Source organism: Octodon degus, unplaced genomic scaffold (assembly GCF_000260255.1).
Source record: "Octodon degus isolate 3935 unplaced genomic scaffold, OctDeg1.0 scaffold00112, whole genome shotgun sequence".
In the NCBI taxonomy this organism is placed as follows: Eukaryota; Metazoa; Chordata; class Mammalia; order Rodentia; family Octodontidae; genus Octodon; species Octodon degus.
In genome coordinates, this window is record NW_004524688.1 from 8,314,947 (window position 1) to 8,334,310 (window position 19,364).

General features: G+C 54.5%; 2 protein-coding genes across 4 annotated transcripts in view; one reads left to right on the plus strand and one right to left on the minus strand.

Moving 5' to 3' along the window:
- The window catches only part of Sgsh (N-sulfoglucosamine sulfohydrolase), an 8,844-nt gene extending 2,583 nt beyond the window's left edge, over nucleotides 1–6,261 (plus strand). Inside the window, exons 3-8 of the mRNA XM_004639509.3 lie at nucleotides 916–1,021; nucleotides 1,235–1,385; nucleotides 2,230–2,386; nucleotides 2,741–2,822; nucleotides 4,333–4,536; nucleotides 5,062–6,261. Of these exons, the coding sequence (XP_004639566.1) occupies nucleotides 916–1,021; nucleotides 1,235–1,385; nucleotides 2,230–2,386; nucleotides 2,741–2,822; nucleotides 4,333–4,536; nucleotides 5,062–5,621 (1,260 nt within the window). The 3' untranslated portion in view covers nucleotides 5,622–6,261. The remainder of the gene's footprint in view (nucleotides 1–915; nucleotides 1,022–1,234; nucleotides 1,386–2,229; nucleotides 2,387–2,740; nucleotides 2,823–4,332; nucleotides 4,537–5,061) is intronic.
- Nucleotides 6,262–6,308: 47 nt separating this feature from the next.
- Card14 (caspase recruitment domain family member 14) overlaps nucleotides 6,309–19,364 on the minus strand; it is a 40,690-nt gene continuing 27,634 nt past the window's right edge. The window contains exons 8-21 of one of the 3 annotated variants that reach the window (XM_023699227.1): nucleotides 19,200–19,349; nucleotides 18,247–18,360; nucleotides 17,045–17,187; nucleotides 16,820–16,914; nucleotides 14,723–14,783; nucleotides 14,332–14,524; nucleotides 13,590–13,716; nucleotides 12,900–13,137; nucleotides 11,941–12,004; nucleotides 11,278–11,383; nucleotides 9,592–9,765; nucleotides 8,164–8,285; nucleotides 7,863–7,978; nucleotides 6,309–7,334 (exon numbers count right to left, since the gene is read on the minus strand). In XM_023699227.1, the coding sequence (XP_023554995.1) occupies nucleotides 7,130–7,334; nucleotides 7,863–7,978; nucleotides 8,164–8,285; nucleotides 9,592–9,765; nucleotides 11,278–11,383; nucleotides 11,941–12,004; nucleotides 12,900–13,137; nucleotides 13,590–13,716; nucleotides 14,332–14,524; nucleotides 14,723–14,783; nucleotides 16,820–16,914; nucleotides 17,045–17,187; nucleotides 18,247–18,360; nucleotides 19,200–19,349 (1,908 nt within the window). In that variant the 3' untranslated portion in view covers nucleotides 6,309–7,129. Of the gene's footprint in view, nucleotides 7,335–7,862; nucleotides 7,979–8,163; nucleotides 8,286–9,591; nucleotides 9,766–11,022; nucleotides 11,061–11,267; nucleotides 11,384–11,940; nucleotides 12,005–12,899; nucleotides 13,138–13,589; nucleotides 13,717–14,331; nucleotides 14,525–14,722; nucleotides 14,784–16,819; nucleotides 16,915–17,044; nucleotides 17,188–18,246; nucleotides 18,361–19,199; nucleotides 19,350–19,364 lie in introns of those variants that run through there. The other 2 variants (XM_023699229.1, XM_023699228.1) reach the window with 2 other exon arrangements.

Below are 19,364 nucleotides of genomic sequence, written 5' to 3' on the forward strand. Positions count from 1 at the left end.
AAAGAAAGAAAAAAAAACAAAAACAAAAAGGTGCACAGCACAGTGGGCTGTGTACTCTCCTGGGGCAACGAGGGCTGCTTTGTTAAGACGCTTGTTCTTTTCATTATAGTGAAATGCTCATTACAGAATTGGCCATCCTAGGCATTTTTAATGTGCGGCCAGTGGCATGAAGCACATTTACAAGGATGTACATCCACCTCCAGAACCTTCTCATCTTCCCAGACTGATGCTAGAGCCCCAGTCAGCACTAACTGCTCCTCCTTCACCCCTGGTGACTCCTGTTCTACTTTCTGTCTCTGAATTCGACAAGTCCAACGATCCAGCTCTTTCACCTTCATGGTTGGCTGTTTCCCTGAGCATGGTGACCTTAAGGCTCATCCATGTCCTGTATCACAACGTGGAATTCCCTTTTCAGGGCTGAGTCACACTCCAGCAGGGAGAGTCACACTTAGCTTCTCTGTCCATCTGTGGTGCGTGCTCTGCGGTACGTGCTGCGACACTGTTGCCTTTGGCTTTCCTGAGCAGCTCTGCTGGGAACGTGGGTGTGCAATCTTTCTCCTTCACACAAGCAGGTGCCCTCTCTCCGAGAGACTCTGTGAGGAGCAGGCGGAGCTGAGCAGCTGCTTCCAGGCTGCAGAAGTGTGAAGTGGCTCTTTCGTCTGACTTTTAACACATACGATGATTTCCTTTGTTATATAAAATAACTAGGAAATGAAAAGGTAACAGTGAAACTAGGCTGTCCTCACTGTTCAATATGTGATCATGATGGAAAAGTCTGGAGACCCAAATGCACCTAGAGAAGAAAATAAAGGCCACCCATCCGGCTCTGTCCTCCCTGCTTCTGTCCTGCTGTGCCAGGTGGGACCCATGGGAGGGCGGGAGGTCCAGCCTGCCTCACACAGCCCTCACCCACAGCACCAGAATGGCATGTATGGGCTGCACCAGAACGTGCACCATTTCAACTCCTTCGACGAGGTGCGGAGTCTGCCGCTGCTGCTCAGCCAGGCCGGCGTGCGCACAGGTGAGGTGAGGGCCCTGCAGACCCTGGAGGTCCCCAGCTTTGAGCCACCCTTAACCCCTTTACACTTATCTCAGGACCTGGGCTGGGTGTCCCTGGCTTGGCTGAGGCTTCACGAGAGCCCAGGGCCAGGGCTGTCCCCTGCAGTCCCAGCACAAGACTTAGGGGTGGAGAAGGGACAGGGTGAATCCACAGGGCTGCTCCCACCTCCCGCAGGCATCATTGGGAAGAAGCATGTGGGGCCAGAGGCTGTGTACCCATTCAACTTTGCCTACACGGAGGAGAATGACTCTGTGCTCCAGGTGGGGAGGAACATCACTAGAATTAAGCTGCTTGTCCGGAAATTCCTGCAGACTCAGGACAACAGGTACAGGACACCCCTGCCTGGTACCCTCCTTATAGCCACCACATCTGAAGTGGGGATGGTGTGGGTGCTGGGAAAGATTGTGGATGTTCAAGTTAGTGTAGCCAGAAATGAGGAGAAACGGAGGCACTGAGTGTGGCAGGGAGACTTTCAGAGAGAGGAGAGCCGGCAAAACAGAGATGGAGGGTTGTACCAGGCATGGTGGGTGCACACTTATAATGCCAGCCCTCAGAACTCAGGCACATTGCCATGAGTTCAAGGTGAGCCTGGGCTCCATAGTGAGTTCAAGGGCAGTGTAGACCATGTAGTAAGACCCTGTCTCATCAAAACAAAACAAAAAACCCGGGAGGGTGACCCTGCCTAAAGAATAGGACATCAAGTCAGGTGTGGTAACACACACCTATAATCCAGCATTCTGGGGTGCCGAGGCAGGAAGAACATAGGTTTGAACTCAGCCTGGGCAACTTAATGAGAACCTATCTTAAATTATTATTATTATTTTTTTTTTAAGAAAATGACAGGGGCTGGGGAGATAGCTCAGTGGTCTAAGCATCTGCCTGGCAAGCACAAGGTCCTGAGTTCAATTCCCAGTACCACAGGCCATGCTAGCCCCAGAATCCCAGGCATGCTGTGCTGGCAACCAAAACCAGGTGTGGTGGTGTATGCCTGTAATCCCAGCAAAAGAGAAGGACATACGGCTCAGTGTGGCTGGCCTGGGTCCAATCCCCAAAGCCACAAGAAGAAAAAGAGAACTTTCCAGAATAGAACCTCAAGTTATTGGCTAAGCCAGGTGGGGGCATCACCTTGGCAGACCCTGGCCTTGAGCAGAGCCCCCTGCCACGTCCAGGCCCTTCTTCCTCTACGTGGCCTTTCATGACCCGCACCGCTGTGGGCACTCCTACCCCCAGTATGGAGCCTTCTGTGAGAAGTTCGGTAATGGAGAGAGCGGCATGGGGCACATACCGGATTGGACGCCCCAGACCTACGACCCTAAGGATGTGGTGGTAGGAGGGACCCTTGCCATGTTTCCAAGACTACCCCCCCAGCCCAAAACCAAGTACCTTGTCCTCCACGGAGCTTGGCAGCCCTGCCTCAAATGATATGACAAAACATTAGAGGAGACTCCCCTAACTAAAAAGCTCCTCATGCCCCCCACCCCCACCACCCGTGAGGTCAAAGAATGCCTGGGAGGCTCAGAGTGATGCATCCAGAGTAGCCTGCTCTGGCTAAGCCATTCACTAGAGGAAGAAGGTGGCAGGCCCCCAGGGAGGGCTGACACCTCCTCCCACCCTCGTTCAAGGCAGGGTCTCTCTTCCCTCCTCCCAATCATGTCTGTTCCACCTGCATGCTTTTCCCAGGTGCCGTACTTTGTCCCTGATACCCCAGCAGCCCGAGCAGACCTGGCTGCTCAGTATACCACCATTGGCCGGATGGACCAAGGTGAGTTCCAGGAAGTGGCAGTGGGGCTATGCCAAGGCTTTTGTCCCAACCTGAGGCCGGTGACTCTCAGCTGGATTGGGCTAAACCTAGGTGGGCCCCACCAGCAGCAGGGTGTGAGCAAGGGTGTATGAGCTTTATTATTTTTGAATCACTGGGACAAAATACCCAGCACCCACAACATACAGGAAGAAAGGTTTACTTGATTCATAGTTTTCTGTGGGTTCAGTCCATGGTTTGCTAGGCTCCAAGGCAGAGGCAGTGTGGTGGAAAGGCCCGAGGAAGGACAGCTGTTCACACCATAGGCAGGAAACAGAGAGAAAAGAGGAGGAGCCGGGAACAAAGATACTTCCTTCAGGTCACACTTTCAGTGAAGGTGTGTCTTCTCGCTAAGCTCCACCCCCTACTAGCACAGTCAGCTATGAACCCATCAGTAGACTAATCATTGATGAGCATAGTGCCCCCATAATCCAGGCACCACCCAAAAGCCCTACCTCTGCATACAAGACAGGGATCTATGTTTTAGATCTAAACCATAACAGAGGGTCAGTGTGGACAGCGCATCCCTGGGTTGAACAGAATTACATTCGGAGAACAAGTCCTGGGTGGACTTTACTGCAGAATTGTTTCTGGGCCAGCTAGGGGCTGAATGAAGACTCACAAGTGCTCTTCCAGTAAAAGGATCTGGATCAGATTTGGGGTTTGGAGTTGCGTAGATTATGCAGATGTGAACGCAGGAGGCATGTTAAGAGGTTCGTCTTTAAGGCCACCGTAACTGAGTGCCCCCAGTTTAGATGGCCTTTGTTCCGTCGTTCTAGAGGCTGGAAGTCTGAATGGAAGGCTCGTTCTTGCTTCTGGCTTCTGAGCTGGCGACCCTTGGAGTCTGTAGGCCTACAGTGTCACTGCAGCCTCTGGCTCCATCCTCACATGACTTTTTCACTGTGTTGTTTCCTCTTTTGTCTGTGTCTCTTTCTCTAGTCATCCTTGTTGTGGAACTTAAGGCCACCTCCACACTTCAGGATGATCTCATCCCAAGATACTTAACTTGCCTCTGCAAAATCCCTTTTTCCAAACTGTCCTGGATGGACATTGGGGGGTGGGGACCATTCAACCCCTTGCAGGAGACTGGTGCCTTTATCATGTCTCTATTGGTGCTTTGAAAAGGAGAAGTAGAGGAGACCCTATCTTCCAGCCCCTGCCCAGGATGACCCTTTGCTCCACAGGACAAGCACAACATTCCAGAATCAAAGAAACTGGCATGGGGTAGTCTCAGGTAGCTGGATGGGACCAACACTGGAGAATGGCCAGGTCCCTGGAGGCCCATGCCACCTGCTCGAGGTCAGGGAGCTGGATGGGTTGGATATGAGACCTGGGCTGGTGTTTTGAGGTCCAGAAAGTGACCCAGAGTACAGCAGGTGGCTAATAACATTGTCCCGTTGTCTGAGTGCATGCATGCCTGAGTCCCTCCTTCACGTCTGTGGCTGAGTCCACCCTTGGCCCTCCCAACCTACAGGGATTGGACTCGTGCTGCAGGAGCTGCGTAGAGCCGGCGTCCTGAATGACACGCTGGTCATCTTTACATCAGACAATGGGATTCCCTTCCCCAGCGGCAGGACCAACCTGTATTGGCCAGGGACTGCTGAGCCCTTGCTGGTGTCATCCCCGGAGCACCCGAAGCGCTGGGGCCAGGTCAGCGAGGCCTACGTGAACCTCCTAGGTAAGGTTCTGCTACATGGGAGAGGTGGAGGGGAGCACAGACTGCCTGCCCTGGGTCAGGCCTTGCTCTGCTCCTTAGTGGTGCTTCTAGACTACTATCCTGTCAGGTTTTCCTGTGGATGCAGAGTCCCTGGTGACCATGCTTAACCCCCAGAAGGCCTGGGGTTATCTAGACCAGCTTGCCAGCAAGCACAGACCACCAGCATGGGAAACTGGGAGGCCGGGATGAGCATGGCCCTCGTGGGAGCTCACTGTGCCCTGTTCAGACCAGTGGGTTCCCACCAGCAGGGGTCCCATAGCTTCCTTCGGTCCTACCCACACAACAGCACTGTGACCACAGCAGAGTAAGATTTTCCCTATCTGGAACACTCGTAAGACCCTAATTCCAGGGTCCCTGAGATGACCAGCTTTGAAGGGGGTCAGTGCAAAGCAATACTCCCTGCTGAGGGGTGGCTTAGACTCAGCCCTTCCAGAGAAGGTTCCAGTGCCCCACAGAGACCCTTGCTGCCACATGTTTGCTTTGCAGACCTCACGCCCACCATCTTGGACTGGTTCTCCATCCCCTACCCCAAGTATGCCATCTTTGGCTCAAAGACTGTTCAGCTCACAGGCCGGTCACTCTTGCCAGTGCTGGAGACAGAGCCCCCTTGGGCTACTGTCTTCAGCAGCCAGAGCCACCATGAAGTCACCATGTCCTACCCCATGCGCTCCGTGTACCACCAGAACTTCCGCCTTGTGCACAACCTCAGCTTCAGGATGCCGTTTCCTGTGGACCAGGACTTCTACATCTCACCCACCTTTCAGGACCTGCTGAACCGCACCACAGCAGGCCAGCCCACTCACTGGTACAAAGACCTGCACCACTATTACTACCGGGAGCGCTGGGAGCTCTATGATGACAGCCTCGACCCCCAGGAGACCCAGAACTTGGCTACCGACCCCCGTTTTGCAGAGGTGCTGGAGATGCTGAAGACCCTCCTGGCCAAGTGGCAGTGGGAGACCCACGACCCCTGGGTGTGTGCCCCCGATGGTGTCCTGGAAGAAAAGCTGTCTCCACAGTGCCGGCCACTCCATAATGAACTGTGATGGTCCCTGAGGCACCTGCCCAACCCTTCCATTCTTACACACCCCTATCTGAGGTGGCTCCTCCTGCCTCTCCTAGAGAAGAAACCCACATATGGACATCAGTCCTCTTCCAGGTACGGCCATCATAAAGAAGGTTGCTGGCCTCATGTTGGAGGGTTGAGACACTCTTAAATCAACTGACCGATGTTTGTAAGCCCTTCACCCCAAGGAGACTGGGCCCTCCTGTGTCACATGGGCTTTTACCCACCTGGTCTGCTGCAGGTCTTGGAACTACCTGGGGCTGGCCTGGCCTGCGTCCCCTCCTGAGGTGCCTACCCACGGGATTCTCCCAGATTCCTGGCAGTGACAAGTTTATTCCTGTGTTCTTTCTGGTCATCTTTTCTACAAGTGACTGAAGATAAAGGTGGGACAGTGCACTTCCTGGAGCTTGGGTTCTGTGTGTGACACCAGTGTCGGGCTCCACCTGCCCTTCCTCCACTGCCTTGGGAGCAGATACTTGACCTGGAAAAACCTAGAAAGCAGGCTTTTCCTCTCATGGAGGGCTTCGTCCCTTCTTCCCCCACCAACTCCATACTGGGGGGGGGGGGGAGAAAGCCACAGGCCCCAGAACTGTAAAATCTTTTTATTTTAGTAAAACAAGTTTATTTACTGAATTCATTTATGATAGTAGCAACTTGAATTCTGGGAGGATGTCCTAGTGCAGAGACACTGTCCAGTGACAGACATGTAGTGTGCAGAAGTCCTGGGAGCTGGGAGTCACGGGCAGGTGAGGTGCTCACCAGGCCCGGGCTGAGTTGCTCCCACACTGTAGTGGGGGATGAGGATGCTGGGCCCAGATGAAGGCTGGCAGGCTGTCATTCTCAGCCCAGGAAGACTCTGCTGGCCCTGTCCAGTGGCCAGCAGAGTGCCTGGCTCTCCAGGATGTTCCTGGGTCCCCAGAACCAGTTGTGGAGGCCACTAGGCAGACTATGGATACCCTGGGCCATCTCCACAGGGACTGCTCACACATGACTATATAGGTGTCGTTCACCCAGCAGGACCAAGGCAGTACTTAGCCATCAGGGACTGAGAAAAGCCTGCCAGGGTTGCCCTGTCCTGAGTAGGGATGGCAGCTCCGGTTGGCTCAGAAGGTACCCCTTGATACTTTGAATGTGAAAGGAAGAGTAACCCCCACAGTCAGACAAGCACTGGTCCAGGTGTCCCAGGAGGTCTGGGGAGGCTTGGGAAGCCCCCCAACCCCTGCAGAGAGGTCCTCAGGGGTGCCAGCAAGCCCACAACCAGCCCTGGAAGAGAGTGGCAATGGCTTTCACAGAGGACTGAGCATGAACAGGGACTTGACCGTTTAGGACCCACATGAGGTGAGGGTGCAGAGTATGACTCCCGGGGAGGGGACAGCGAGGCTTGTGTGCTGAGCAGCCCCAGCTGTGCCCTAGGCCCTGGCTCAAGGCAAAAGCAGCATTCACAGGCACACAGAGACCCACAGCCCCAGGAGGGGTGTGATGGCGTCATCAGGGGCTCTGCTCTGTCCACACCACCTTCTTCTGCTCATCTGCAATGGCCAGGCGAACACAGCCCAGCAGCCCGTCTAGGTCACTCCAGCTGTCAGGGGCCAGGCTGCTATACAGGCAGGGCACTTTATCCAGCTCCCCCTCCTCCTGTCTGGCTGCCTCCAGGAGCTGCTCCTCTGAGACGCTGAACCGCTGCAGGCCCTTCCTATGTGGGCAGAGATGTTGCAGCTTCAGGGAAGGGGAGGCTGTCCAGGGAAAGCTGCCATACTTGGCGGCCCAGGACAGAGCCCAGGATAGAGGTACATTTGCACCTATCCAAGCCCCTGGATGCAACAGTGGGCCCCACCTCAAGGGATATTTTGAAGAAACTAGGACACAGTTTCCAGTGACATTGCACTGGTGGGGACAGGTTGTCTAGAACAGAGCTGCCTCCCCAGTGTCTAAGCAGTGCTAGAACATCTGCTCATCCTTTCAGGAAGCAAGCGCTGGAGTAGTTTTCAGCATATTGGGTCCTCACAATGGATAGACTGAGCACAGGAGTGTGTGGCCTTGGTGGCATTAGGGCAGGGGCAGGCACTCACCTAGGAGAGGGCAGTGGGACTTTGTCCACAGGTTATGGCCACAGTACCCTCAGGACTTCCAGAGACAGGCGCGGCATGGAGACACAAACTGAGCTCCACCAGAGCTGGGGTGCCCACCTGAACCCCACTGCCCAGCCTCAGAAGATACCTACCTGAGTTTCTTTGCCGTCTTCTCATTGATAGAGACATGGATGATGATGGGGAAGATGTCCATCCTGTGCAGGACGCAGACCCTGCCCAGCCAGACATCCAGAAGGGCGTGGGTGTTCTTTGGGAGAAGGAAGAGGGAATGAGCCCAGCTCTTGGGCTTCTTCCAGAGAGGGAGGGAGAGGGGCCAGGCAGGGCTTACTAGGGTAGATGTGGAAGAGAGACTGCCTCACACACTCTTCCCCAAATCCTCTCCCAGCCCTGGTGGACCTCTTGTCCCCACAGCAGCCGGAGGCCACTTCCTACCTTCTCCATGAGTGACTCTACAGCTTGGCGGGTCACCCAGCAGCAGCCACCAAAGGGCTCTCCCTCCTGGATGATGTCCCCTCTCTGGCTCCGGGTGTCATACTCCTCCTGGCACAAGTACTCTGGAAGTAACAGTGGGGGTGGGGGCATGTCACACACCCAGCTCCACAGGGGTCCCTGTAACCACAGCTTTCATCTAGAGGCAATTTTGCTCCCCAGGGTCACCTGGCAGAATCCAGAGGCAGCTTTCAGTTCTCACAAATGGTGGTTGGAAAGAGCCCTGTAACTGAGACTGAGGACCCTCCTGCAAACAGACCCACTGGAGATCCTCTAAATGCCTTCCCTTGGTCCTGGACCTGCACGCATCCTGGCTACTCACCCACCCAGCACACTGATCCAGGGCCTGCCAGCTGGCACAGCTTAGCAGTGCCTCTCCTCCCTGCTGGCATCTCTGCTGGCCCCAGGTGCCAGTGGCTGAGCTCCCCACAACCCCTAGCTGGGCCCTTCTAGCTGCCCTCATTCTGCCTTCAAGGTGAATTTGGATAGCACAAGCCTGGCTGTTTGTGGTCATTTTTGAAGCAATCCAACTCCCTGGATGCCATATGAAAATGCATATCTGCTCACTGCCACCCCAGCTTTCCCCAGGGCCACAGTGCAGCTGCTTAGCCTCCCTGTGCTCTGTGTCCTGGCCTTTGCAGGGCCTGAGGCTGCCCAGACTGCCTCTTCCACTTGTCTCTTCACCACCCCCAACCTAACCGTTTGATCCCAATTTAGCCCGTGTACCTCCCAGCGTCCTTCACTCCTTTTCTGGCCATTTTGGAGCTCATGGTGTGTTGGCTGGTCCCACCAGCCTTCCGTCCTATCTGTGCTCAGGCAACTGTTTTTCCCTTCCCCCTCCTCCTTTCTCCTGTCTGTCTGTCTGTCTGTCTGTGTCACACACACACACACACACACACTGGGGATTGTACCTAAGGCCTTTACACCGAGCTAGATAGCCTTTTATTTTAAGTCAGGGTCTTGCTAAGTTGCCCAGCCTGAGCTCAAACATGTGATCTGCCTTGGTCTCCCAGTGTTGAGAGCATGTGCCATCTCACCTGGCACTTCAGCCACCTGCTTCTAAAGCAGCTGGTGGGCCCCTGAGGGCCTCTTGCACTTAGTATCTTCAGAGCCTCTGCTCAGGTGAGGAACCTGCCGGACCTCACCTGCTCCTCTGTGGATGTCCGGAGCGGGCCAGGACCTCTTTACCCCAGGCCTAACCCAGCATCTGCCAGCTACGACTTCGTGCTGAACCTTCCTGCTGTGCTATCCTGGTAACCTGTGTGCCAGTGTGGCTGCTGTGGAGAACAGTGCCCTCCTTCACGTCTACCCTGATCTCCGCAGGGGCCTTAGGAGAAGCATGCATGCACATAGTCACCAGGTACAGCATACCTGCCGGGCACTGTTTAAAGCCTTGGAGGAGGCACAGCTTTCTGCTCAGGACCTTCCCAACCATCCTGGGCAAGACGATCACAGGTCGGGGCCGGCTGGGCCTGTGGGGGTGCACCAGGGTGTAGGGCGCCAGGGTGAAGCAGCTCTCTGCCCAGAAGCACACACTGGCATGGTCTGTGGAGGACAAGGGCATGCGCTCTAGGCAGCAGGCTGCGGCAGGGAGTGCGGCCAGATCTGCTGGGATGAGGCAGAGCACCAACAATAGACACCCTGAGCTCTAAACGGACAGAATATGCACTCTGAAACCACCGCCCATCTGGCGATTTCCTTGCACCGGTTGCTTAAATGCTCGGTGGCTTTTCAGGCCCAGGCTGCAGTTTATTACCTCATGCTTGTCTGGCTCACAGAAGGAGGGAAGGAGGCAAGTTTTCTCCTTCCCTAGAATATGAGAGCCACGCCCCCAGCCTCCCCTAAGGCCCGCCCATTTCACCAGCCCCACCCAACCTCAGCCCAACCCTTGCTTCAGCCCCACCCCGATTCTGTTCTCAGTCCCGCCCACCGCTCAGCCGCAGCCTCTTCAGCCCCGCCCTCTCCTGAGTCCTCTCAAGGGTACAGGCCCCGCCTCCCTCCCTCTGGATTCCTCCCTGGGCTGGGGAGATAGCTCAAGGGCATAAGCGCCTGCCTGGCAAGTCTAAGGTATGGAGTTCAATCCCCAGTTCCACCCACCCACACACATACACACAAAAGTCAATAGCCATCTTGTATTATGCACCAGAAAAAACCCAAAACATTTAAGGGAAACTTAAACTCAAAATGATCTACATTGCTCTAAATTCACTTCTATTCTTTATGCAGTTTTACCTGTTTGCTGAGGACTCTGTCCCTGTGACCTCTAGCACTGCCTTGTGCACGCACTGATCGCTCAGCATCCCAGGGCCCCCCTGGTTTTTATAAGATTGGACATTTGGCAGTTTTCAGGGTTTCCTAGTCCAGAAAGACTGTTGCTGATTTAATTGTATGGATGACTTCGGGACTGTTTCACCGGGACATGCTACAGGACCTAGAGCATCGGAGCTGGGGATAGAGCTCAGAGGTCCAACACTTACCTAGTGTGCCCCAGGCCCTGGATTCCATCCCTAGCACCATGGGAATCAGGGCAGGGATGAGAAGAAGGAAGGAAGGAAGGAAGGAAGGAAGGAAGGAAGGAAGGAAGGAAGGAAAGAAGGAAGGAAGGAGAAAGGGAAAGGTGATGAAAGAGAATTAATATGTATTCTGTACGTGCACCAACTAACTCCCCACAAGGAAGTTAATAATCATTATGTATTGCAAACACATAGTAATAAAATTGAAAAAAAGGGGGGAGGGGATTTTAACCAGGCATCGTGGCATATGCTTGTAATTCCAGCCCTTGAGACACTGAGGCAGTAGGACTGCAAGTTCAAGGCCACCCTGGACAACATGATGAGACACTGTCTCCAAAACAAATAAACAGAAATAGGGAGTAAGTTATTAAAGGACATCAAAAATAGGTTGCTCGGTTGCTGTCCAGAAAGGCCCATGGAGGTCAGTTATACTAGAAACAAAAACCACGCACTGCAGGAGAGGCCTCGCCTGACCAAGCTGACCACCAAAGGCCCTCCCTCACCTCCTGGGCCTGGTCCCCAGTGCCCACTCACCAGGCCTCACCTTCCACCCTGCTGGGGTCCAGCTGGCTCTCGTCAAAGGTGGACCTTGGGGAGCTGGCTTTGTCCACACTCACGATGCGCACCAATTTCTGTGGGCCCCTGGAAGACTACCAGAGGGGAGATGGGAGAGGCCAAGGAGGGCAGTTGAGGCCATCAGCAGCACTCACCCCATAAGAAAATCCATGTGGTGGTCCCTGCACTGTCAGACTATGCTCTGAACAGCCAGGATGCCCAGGTCCTGTACCAGGGCATAGGAGGCAGGAGAGGCTCCTCAAGAGATAGCCTCAGGTGGGCTCTGCAAAAGCCAGAGGGTGGCACAAGGACCTCAAAACCTAGCACTGCCGTGCTCCAGAGAATGCACACAGCACGGGGAGGGGGGGCACTCAGCAGCCTGCAGAACACCCTGTTCCAAGAACACAGGTGCCTGACCTCCAGGGAACTGAGAGGTGGGAGAAAACAGGCACGTAGGGTGGCCTGGGACACTTCACCCTGAAGCAGTGGCTTTGGGGAGCAGGACCCAACCTGCAGGCTGTGTGAGGGGTGCAGAGCTCAGCGAGGTAGGAGGGACCCGTGCAGGGATGGACGTCCACACCTTCCACATAGGACGCTAGTTAGAGCCTTCCATCCCACCCCAGGGGCCAGGCTTCTCCCCCCAGAGCCTCACCTTGCGGGTGACTGTGTGCTGCTGAGTCATGTCCTGGATGAGGGCGATGAGGCTCTGCTGGGCCCTGTGTGGACAGGAGGGGCCCTGACCCACTGCTAGACCTGCCTCGGCTAGGAGCACGGGGTAAAAGAAGTGGCCCCTGGAAGGGCTGCTCCCTCCTGGCAGCCTCAGAGTCTCTGGGGCTTGAAAAAGACACCAAAGCCTCAGCCCACTCCTCTGGATGCTAGTTGAACTGTTCAGAAGTGGCCCCAGGGGACTGTGATGAGCCACAAGGCTGAGGACCTCCTTGGGGGAGGGGGGAGCCTTAGTACTTGCAGTAGGGGAAAGGCCAAGAGCAGGCACTGCACACACAGGATTACAACCAGCCTCTCCTGGACTTGCTGCATCATATTCCCAGGGCACTCCAGTGTTAATAGAGAGGTGCAGGGTTCATGGCCTCCTCTGTGCATTTGGACCTCTGAGGTTCCCATCAGTTGTCTAGGATGATGCTTCAATGATGATCCCAGAGGTCTGAGCACTGGGCTTCGTTTGCCCAGGACAAAGGAATTACTCCCAATATGGAGTTTTCAGTCCTGGGCAAGCCAGGAGGATTGGTTTCTCCACTCCATGGAGACACTTAGGCCATCACAGCTGGGAACAGGTTGCTTCTGGCATCCAGGGGGTGTGAAGGCCAGGGACACTGCCAACACCATACCTGCAGTGCCCAGTACCCAACACCAGATGCCAACAGCACTGAGAGGCCTCCCTCTAGAATGACCTGACGGTCACAAGCACCGGGTCTGCAGCAGTGGTCATGGTGAGATTCCCCTCCTTGGGGTCTCTACCTCCCCTACACTTTGTTCCCTGGGCAGGAGGCTCTGCTACAGGGCGAGAAGCCTCCAGAGGCCCCATGGAGCCGGGCCTGGCAGATGTTATCCAATGTCCTCTTTGGGGACACAAAGTTGAGGAAAGCTGCTCACTGTGAGTAGTTGGGGATGGCACCGTGCTCTGCAGTCTTCATGGTGTAGGGGTTGACACGGTGTGCGTGCCAGCAGCTGCGGCTCTGGAACATGGTGTCAGTGACGTGCAAGACTTCATTGCAATATACCTGCAGCTCCCCTTCAGCTCTGCCCTGCAGGGCCAGGTTGACCCGGATGTAGAATGAGTCCCCTGAAGTTGTCACTTTGGTCTCCAGGTCCTGGACCAGCTTCTTATAACCTGATTTAAAAAAGAAAGAAAGAAAGAAAAGCAAGAAGGATCCAGATATGGTGGTGCATGCCTATAATCCCAGCACTCAGGAGGTTGAGGCAGGAGGATTGTTGCAAGTTTGAGACCTGCCTGGGCTACAAAGTGAGCTCAAGGCCAGCCTCTACTGTGTAGTGAAACACTGTGTCAAAAATACAAAAATTAAAAAATAAACCAAGAAGGACTAATGAGCACAGACCCTAAGCCCACACAAGGAAAGTTCTAGAAGGTTAATGTGGGAGGGAAAGAAGCCCCTCCCCCAGGTCTCAGAAGCTCTCTGTGGTGCTAAAGTTAACAAGTGGGGTCTTGCAGCCATCTTGGGGGCCTCAGGGATGGAAAGCACATTGGCTGGGCTGCTCCTGCTTGTGGTGGGCCGGGGGTGGCACAGCAGGGGCTGAGATCAACTGGACAAGAGGCGCCTGTACCCTCAGTGTTGACCTTCACAGACAGGCAGCAGAAGCCGGTCACTCTTTGGAGGAGCCTGACTGCCTGCTCCAGCGTGGTATTCTCCAGGGCAGCCTTGAATGAGGGTGCTGATGCCTCGTGGTCCACCTGAGAGCAAAGTGTGAGGGCAAGGGTCCTGGTGACAAGGACTCTACAGTCACAGCATGCATTCAGGATGCTGGGGGAGGGGTTTTGGGGGAGGGGAAGGCAACTGATTGTAAAACCTTCAGGCTGTCCCCGGCCACCATGTGCCCTGGCCAAGCACAGAAGTGTGGTCAGGGCCCTAGCCACAGACCACATGCCAGGACAGCTACAGAGTCTGCAAGCCGCGTTGATGCCCACCAAACATCTCTGCCTCAGAGCCATTGCCCATCCTCTCCCTCCTCCATGGAGGACAGCTCTGTGACAACCATCTCTGTCTCTTGGGATCAAACCCAGGGTCATCACACTGAATTTGGCCCCAGCACTTGTTAACTTTTTTTAACATCTTGAGACAAAGTTTCACCAAGCTGTTAAGTTGTCCAGGCTGGGTTTGAACTTTTGACCACTTTGCCCCAGCCTCCCAGAGTGCTGGGATTACAGGTGTGCACCACCACACCCAACTCATGTGTCAGGGAGTGCACACTTCCCGTCAGCCCTAGACAGAGCCGAACATCAGGACAGCACACCTGCCCCTGTGGAGGGCCTGTGGGAGTCCTGGCTGCTCAGGCCTTGCTCGCTCACCATAACAATCTGGGTGCCTGGGCGCAAGGCCATCTCATCTGCTGCTGATCCTGGGGTGACCCGGTGAATGAAGATGCCCGTGAGGTTTCCACCAATGACACTAATCTGCTCCAGCAGTGAGGCCCCGTGGAACGCCAGCACTGTAACCTGACTCAGGATCTTGCGCGCTGGCCGTCGCCGCACAGGGATGGTGCTACAGGGACAGAGGATGGCTAGGCACTGTCCAGACAGGTGTCAGACAAGGCCATTCCCATCACCGCCGCTGTCCTAGCCTCTGAAATTCTCCTTCCAACCATGACCCATATTGAAAAGGCTCCATAGTGGGAGAACACAGTCACACTCTACTCCACTTCCAGGCTCCGGCAGCAGGAGGGTTCCCAACATGACTCACCTTTCTGAGATGTCAAGGCTTCTGGAAGAGCACTGTGGGCTGCCCTCGGACTCGGAGAGGTCTGGGAGGGAAACAGAAGTGGAGTGGCGCCGACTCTGAGTCTCCCCACCACTACCTCCACTAACCTTACACGGCCTCAGCCCTCCGCTTTGGCCTCCAGCACCCGTGCCCAGCCATCTCTTCCACTGAGACTAAATGTTCTCTTCCTCTTCCCTTCCCTCTGTGCATAGCACCTGATTTCACTGCACCTTGCCTGAGATCAGAGTACTGAGATCTGCATGTGCTCTTTTTTGTAATGTGTTTGGTTGTTGCAGGGTCTCGCTATGCAGCTTGGACTCATGGTGATCCCCCTGTTTTCAGTCTCACCAGCGCTGGGATTACTCTGGCTGGCTCAACCCACCCTGGGGGTGGGGCAGGCACAGCATGTGGTGACGGGGATCAAACTGAGGTCCCTGCACTTGCTTAAGCTTACCTAAGCAGGTGCTATCTCACCAGCCCCTCTCTCTGTGATATTTTAATGAGCTGCCAATATCTTCAAAGATAGGAAGAATCCTAGAATCCGAATTTCTTTTTTTTTTTTTTTTTGGCAGAACCGGGGATTGAACTCAGGCCCTTGTGATTGCCAGGGAAACACTGAGCCATCTCCCCGGCTCCTAGAATCTGGATTTCATTTAAAAACCTAACCTGGCACGATGTGGGCCTGTACCCCTGCATGGGCCTGAACGGCAGCAATCCCTGGCCCAGGGGAGCCCAGGCCCCAGCTTGTTAATCACAATCTGTGACCTAGGGCAGGGAGCAGCTCACACAGCAGCCCATGGCTGTGCTTCTCACTTGTGAACTGTCTGTGAGAACCAGGCGGCCCGCGCTCGGCTCAAAGGCAAAAATCCATTCAGAGCAAGTAAGCCAGGCATGGAGGCACATACCTGTCATGCCAGCATTCTAGGAGGCTGAGACAGGAGGACTGCAAGTGCCAGCCCAGCCTGAGCAACTTATGGTGACCTTGTCTCAAAATTAAAAAAATTAAAAAGGGCTCTGGATGTAGCTTAGTATAAAGGTTTTGTGTTCAGTTCCCAGAACCAGGGGGAAAAAAAGAATCATACACTCTGCATATATTCAAGGTCATGTCCCACTATCAGAATGTTAAACCAAGACATTATACAGAATCTCAACAGTAGAAAAATAAAGAGGAATAAGCCCTCTCCATTTGTGATCTTACATCCAAGCCTTTTTTTTTTTTTTTTTTTTTAGATAGGATGCTGCTTTGTAGTGCAGGCTGATCTTACCGCAAACTTGCAGCGGTCCACCCGCCTCAGCCTATCCAGGGCTAGGACTCCAGGCGTGCACTGCGCCAGCACACGTGGTTTAGGCTAATTTGCCTTGAGTGGGCACTCTTAATTTGTCACTATTAGCAGTAAAAATGTGCATGGGTCTGCAGGAGTTGAGGTTTCTGGTCACATGACAGCCTCCCTGCACCCTAGGTTAAGGGCACAGAGCAGTGTCAGGTGCCTGTGCCCCTTGGTGGCCAAGAAGCAGATTCCAGGTGGGAAGTAAGCTGGAGCCATGTGTGCAGTGGTAGAAAAGGTAAAGAGACTACACCCAGAGGCCTCTGGACTGGAGGAGGACCAGTTCCAATCACAGGTTCAAGGAAATAAACCCCAGGAGATATGTAAGGCTCAGGGGCCAACATCGGAGAAGACGGGTGCTCCTGGTGGGTGGTCGCCCTCCTGGGCCACTGTGTCTGCTGGCAACCTCTGATCCCTGAACCTATTATCTCCAGATATACTGGGAGGCCCACAGAGGGGAGTGCCAGGAAGGGGACAGAAATGTCTGCAGATATCTGATCTCATGTGCTGCGCTGGCCATGGCTAAGAATACAGCTCCCTTGCTGTGAATTCTAGGTTAAAAAACAAAGACACAGCAAACTTGAACTCAGGATCAAGCCACCAGGCAGTCTGGTTTTCCCAGGGGCTAAGGTCAAGGCCCACAGGGAGGGGTCCTGTTCTCTTCTACCTGCCAGGCTATCTTATCTGCAACCTGGACACACCAGCCCTCACCTTCCCTGCTCCAGAGAGGTTCAGGGGGCTGCGGAGCACCTACCAGCCTCATCAAGGATCTCATAATCCAGTTCTGTATCATCCGCTTTAGCACCCAGAGGGATTCCTGGGTCCACCTCCAGGATTTCTGGGAAGCTGCTGTGAAGCACAGGAAGCAGTTCAGGCTGTATGCCTGGAGCCGCCAGCACCTTCCTGAGCACCTGCATCCAACACCCCATCAGTCCAGTTTGATTTAGTGACCCCCCCCATAAGTTATGTCCCACTCTACCTTAAAAGCTCTGGGTCTTCCCGGAAGACCTCTGCCATCCGCTTGTACAGGGACTGCTGGCTCGGAGGCACAGGGCTGCTGGAGCGGAAGCTGTCCGCCGGATCACGGCTGGATGTGGCACTCAGGTCCCACCAGAGCTGGGCCTGGAGGAGGATAGTGGAAAGCAGATCACAGAGGGAGCCAGGTGGGAGGGGAAGGGAGAGTGTATGCACTGAGCACTCACTGTGTGCCAGGGCTTTAGGGCTGCTTTCCTCCCTAATATTGTGGAATCCCAGGAGACCTCTCTGATGTGGGCACTAGGGTCCCAAAACATGTGTAAAGCAAATGAGGCCCAGAGCGGCAGAGCCAGTGACTGGTGAGGGGAGGAGCAAGAGCCCTGTGGAGGGCGGCTGTGGCCACAGCAGGCAGAGTACAAGTGGATCCAAATCCACTTCCTGAATCTGTGTGCCAGGTCTTTGCCAATGAGGACATGTGTCTGACGATAGGCACTGTGCCTTGGGTGGGGGAGCCGTGGGTAAAGAGAGACTAGTGAGTGGAGTCTGTCATACCAGGGGTGGGGGTGATGCTGGCAGGGCCAGAAGGCCAGGCAGACTTCTGGAATAAGTAACACAGAGGAGCCAGGTGTGTGTGGCATGTTCCACACAAAGTGACCACACTGCAGGGAGCCAGGGGGAGCTCCTAGAGTGTCCAGACTGTAAACCTCATGATGGAGAGAGGTCAGGAGCGGGGGCTCGAGAGGGCGCTGATCTGCATCAGTGGACGCTGAGGTGAGCTCAGGGTGAGCCACACGCTGCGTGGGCCTGCGATCCCAGCTATGTCCCCAGGCCTTTGAAAATGTTTTATCTTGAGACAGGATCTCACTAAGTTGCTCAAGCTAGGTTCAAACTCCTGCTCTTCCTCCTCAGCCCCCCTACTGGTGTGTCTCCCTGCAACCAGCCTGACAGTTTCTGAGAGGAAAGGAATTTGGATACAGACACAGGGTAAAACATTGCTTGAAGAGGGAGTCAGAGACCAGAGGATGCAACCACAAAGGAACATTGTGAAGAGCGGTCAGAAGGAGGGAGAGGCCAGAAGCGCATCCCCTCCCCTAAAGCAATCAGGAGCTGCTGCCAGGCCCAGGGTGGAGGGAGACTGCAGAAGTCCTGCACAGGCACATCCTGGGCTACACACACAGGAGGGACATGAAGGCAGAAGCCACGTACCTCAGTGGAACCCTGGAGGCTGTCACTGTCATCCCTAGGGCACACAGCATACATCCGCGCCAGCCTCTGCTTCCCCCGTGGACAGGGTGCCCTGGCCTCAGTTTCCTGCTTGGGCTGCCAGAGATGGCCAGACAGGCTGGTGAGTTCAGGGCACAGGCTCCCCTGGGATTCTGGGAGCGTTTCCCACCACATCACACATGCCCTACCATGCCCCCTTCACCCCCACTCTAGGCAGCCTCCTCTCATCAACATCCAGGTAAAACAGTTCTGTCCCTGTCCTTGGAGCAGGGAACTACAGGGTCATAGTACCACCTATCAAAGTAGCTGGAGACCACTAGCTTGAGAAACAAGGTTTCATTTCTTTTAGTGAATGTATACTGTCATTTGCTAGTTATAAAAATAAAGCTTTCCTGTCTGGAGAGATAGCTCAGTGGTCTATGCAAGGCTCAGTGCCTGGCAGTTGCAAGGTCCAGAGTTCAATCCCCGGTACTACATGCCGTGCTGGGCCCAGAAACCAAGAACTGCCGTGCTGAACCTGAAACCAGGTGTGGTGGCGCACCCTTGTAATACCAGGACTGGGGAGGCTGCGACAAGAGAATCACTACAACTCTGAACTGCATAGTGAGACCCCAAAATAAATAAATCAAAAATAAATAAATAGTAAAGCTTTCTACATCAACATGAAAGGTGAAAGTGAAATACAACCAATTAGAAAAGAAAATTCACCCTTCACCCCACACTGAGGATTGATTGGCACAGCTTGCATTTGGTATCCTCCTTTCTTGATACACACACACACACACACACACACACACACATCATGCACAATATAAATACTTTGAGCATAGTCAATGTGGGTTCTGCCTGTGGGGGTGCAGAGGCAGGGCCAGGATGACCCCTGCAGGGAAGGGAGGGTCCACAGTGGCCCCCACCCAGGGCCATACAGCACTTACCTGAGACGTGGGTTCTGCCTGCAGCTTGCGCAGCTGAGTGCGCAGCTCGCAGACCTGGTCCGTGAGCTCAAACACTTTCCTACGGAGGGAGTCCTTCTCCAACAGGCTCTGGGAAATCTCCATCTGGGCTCCATCCCTCGCAGCATAAGCCTGTGGTCCCAACAG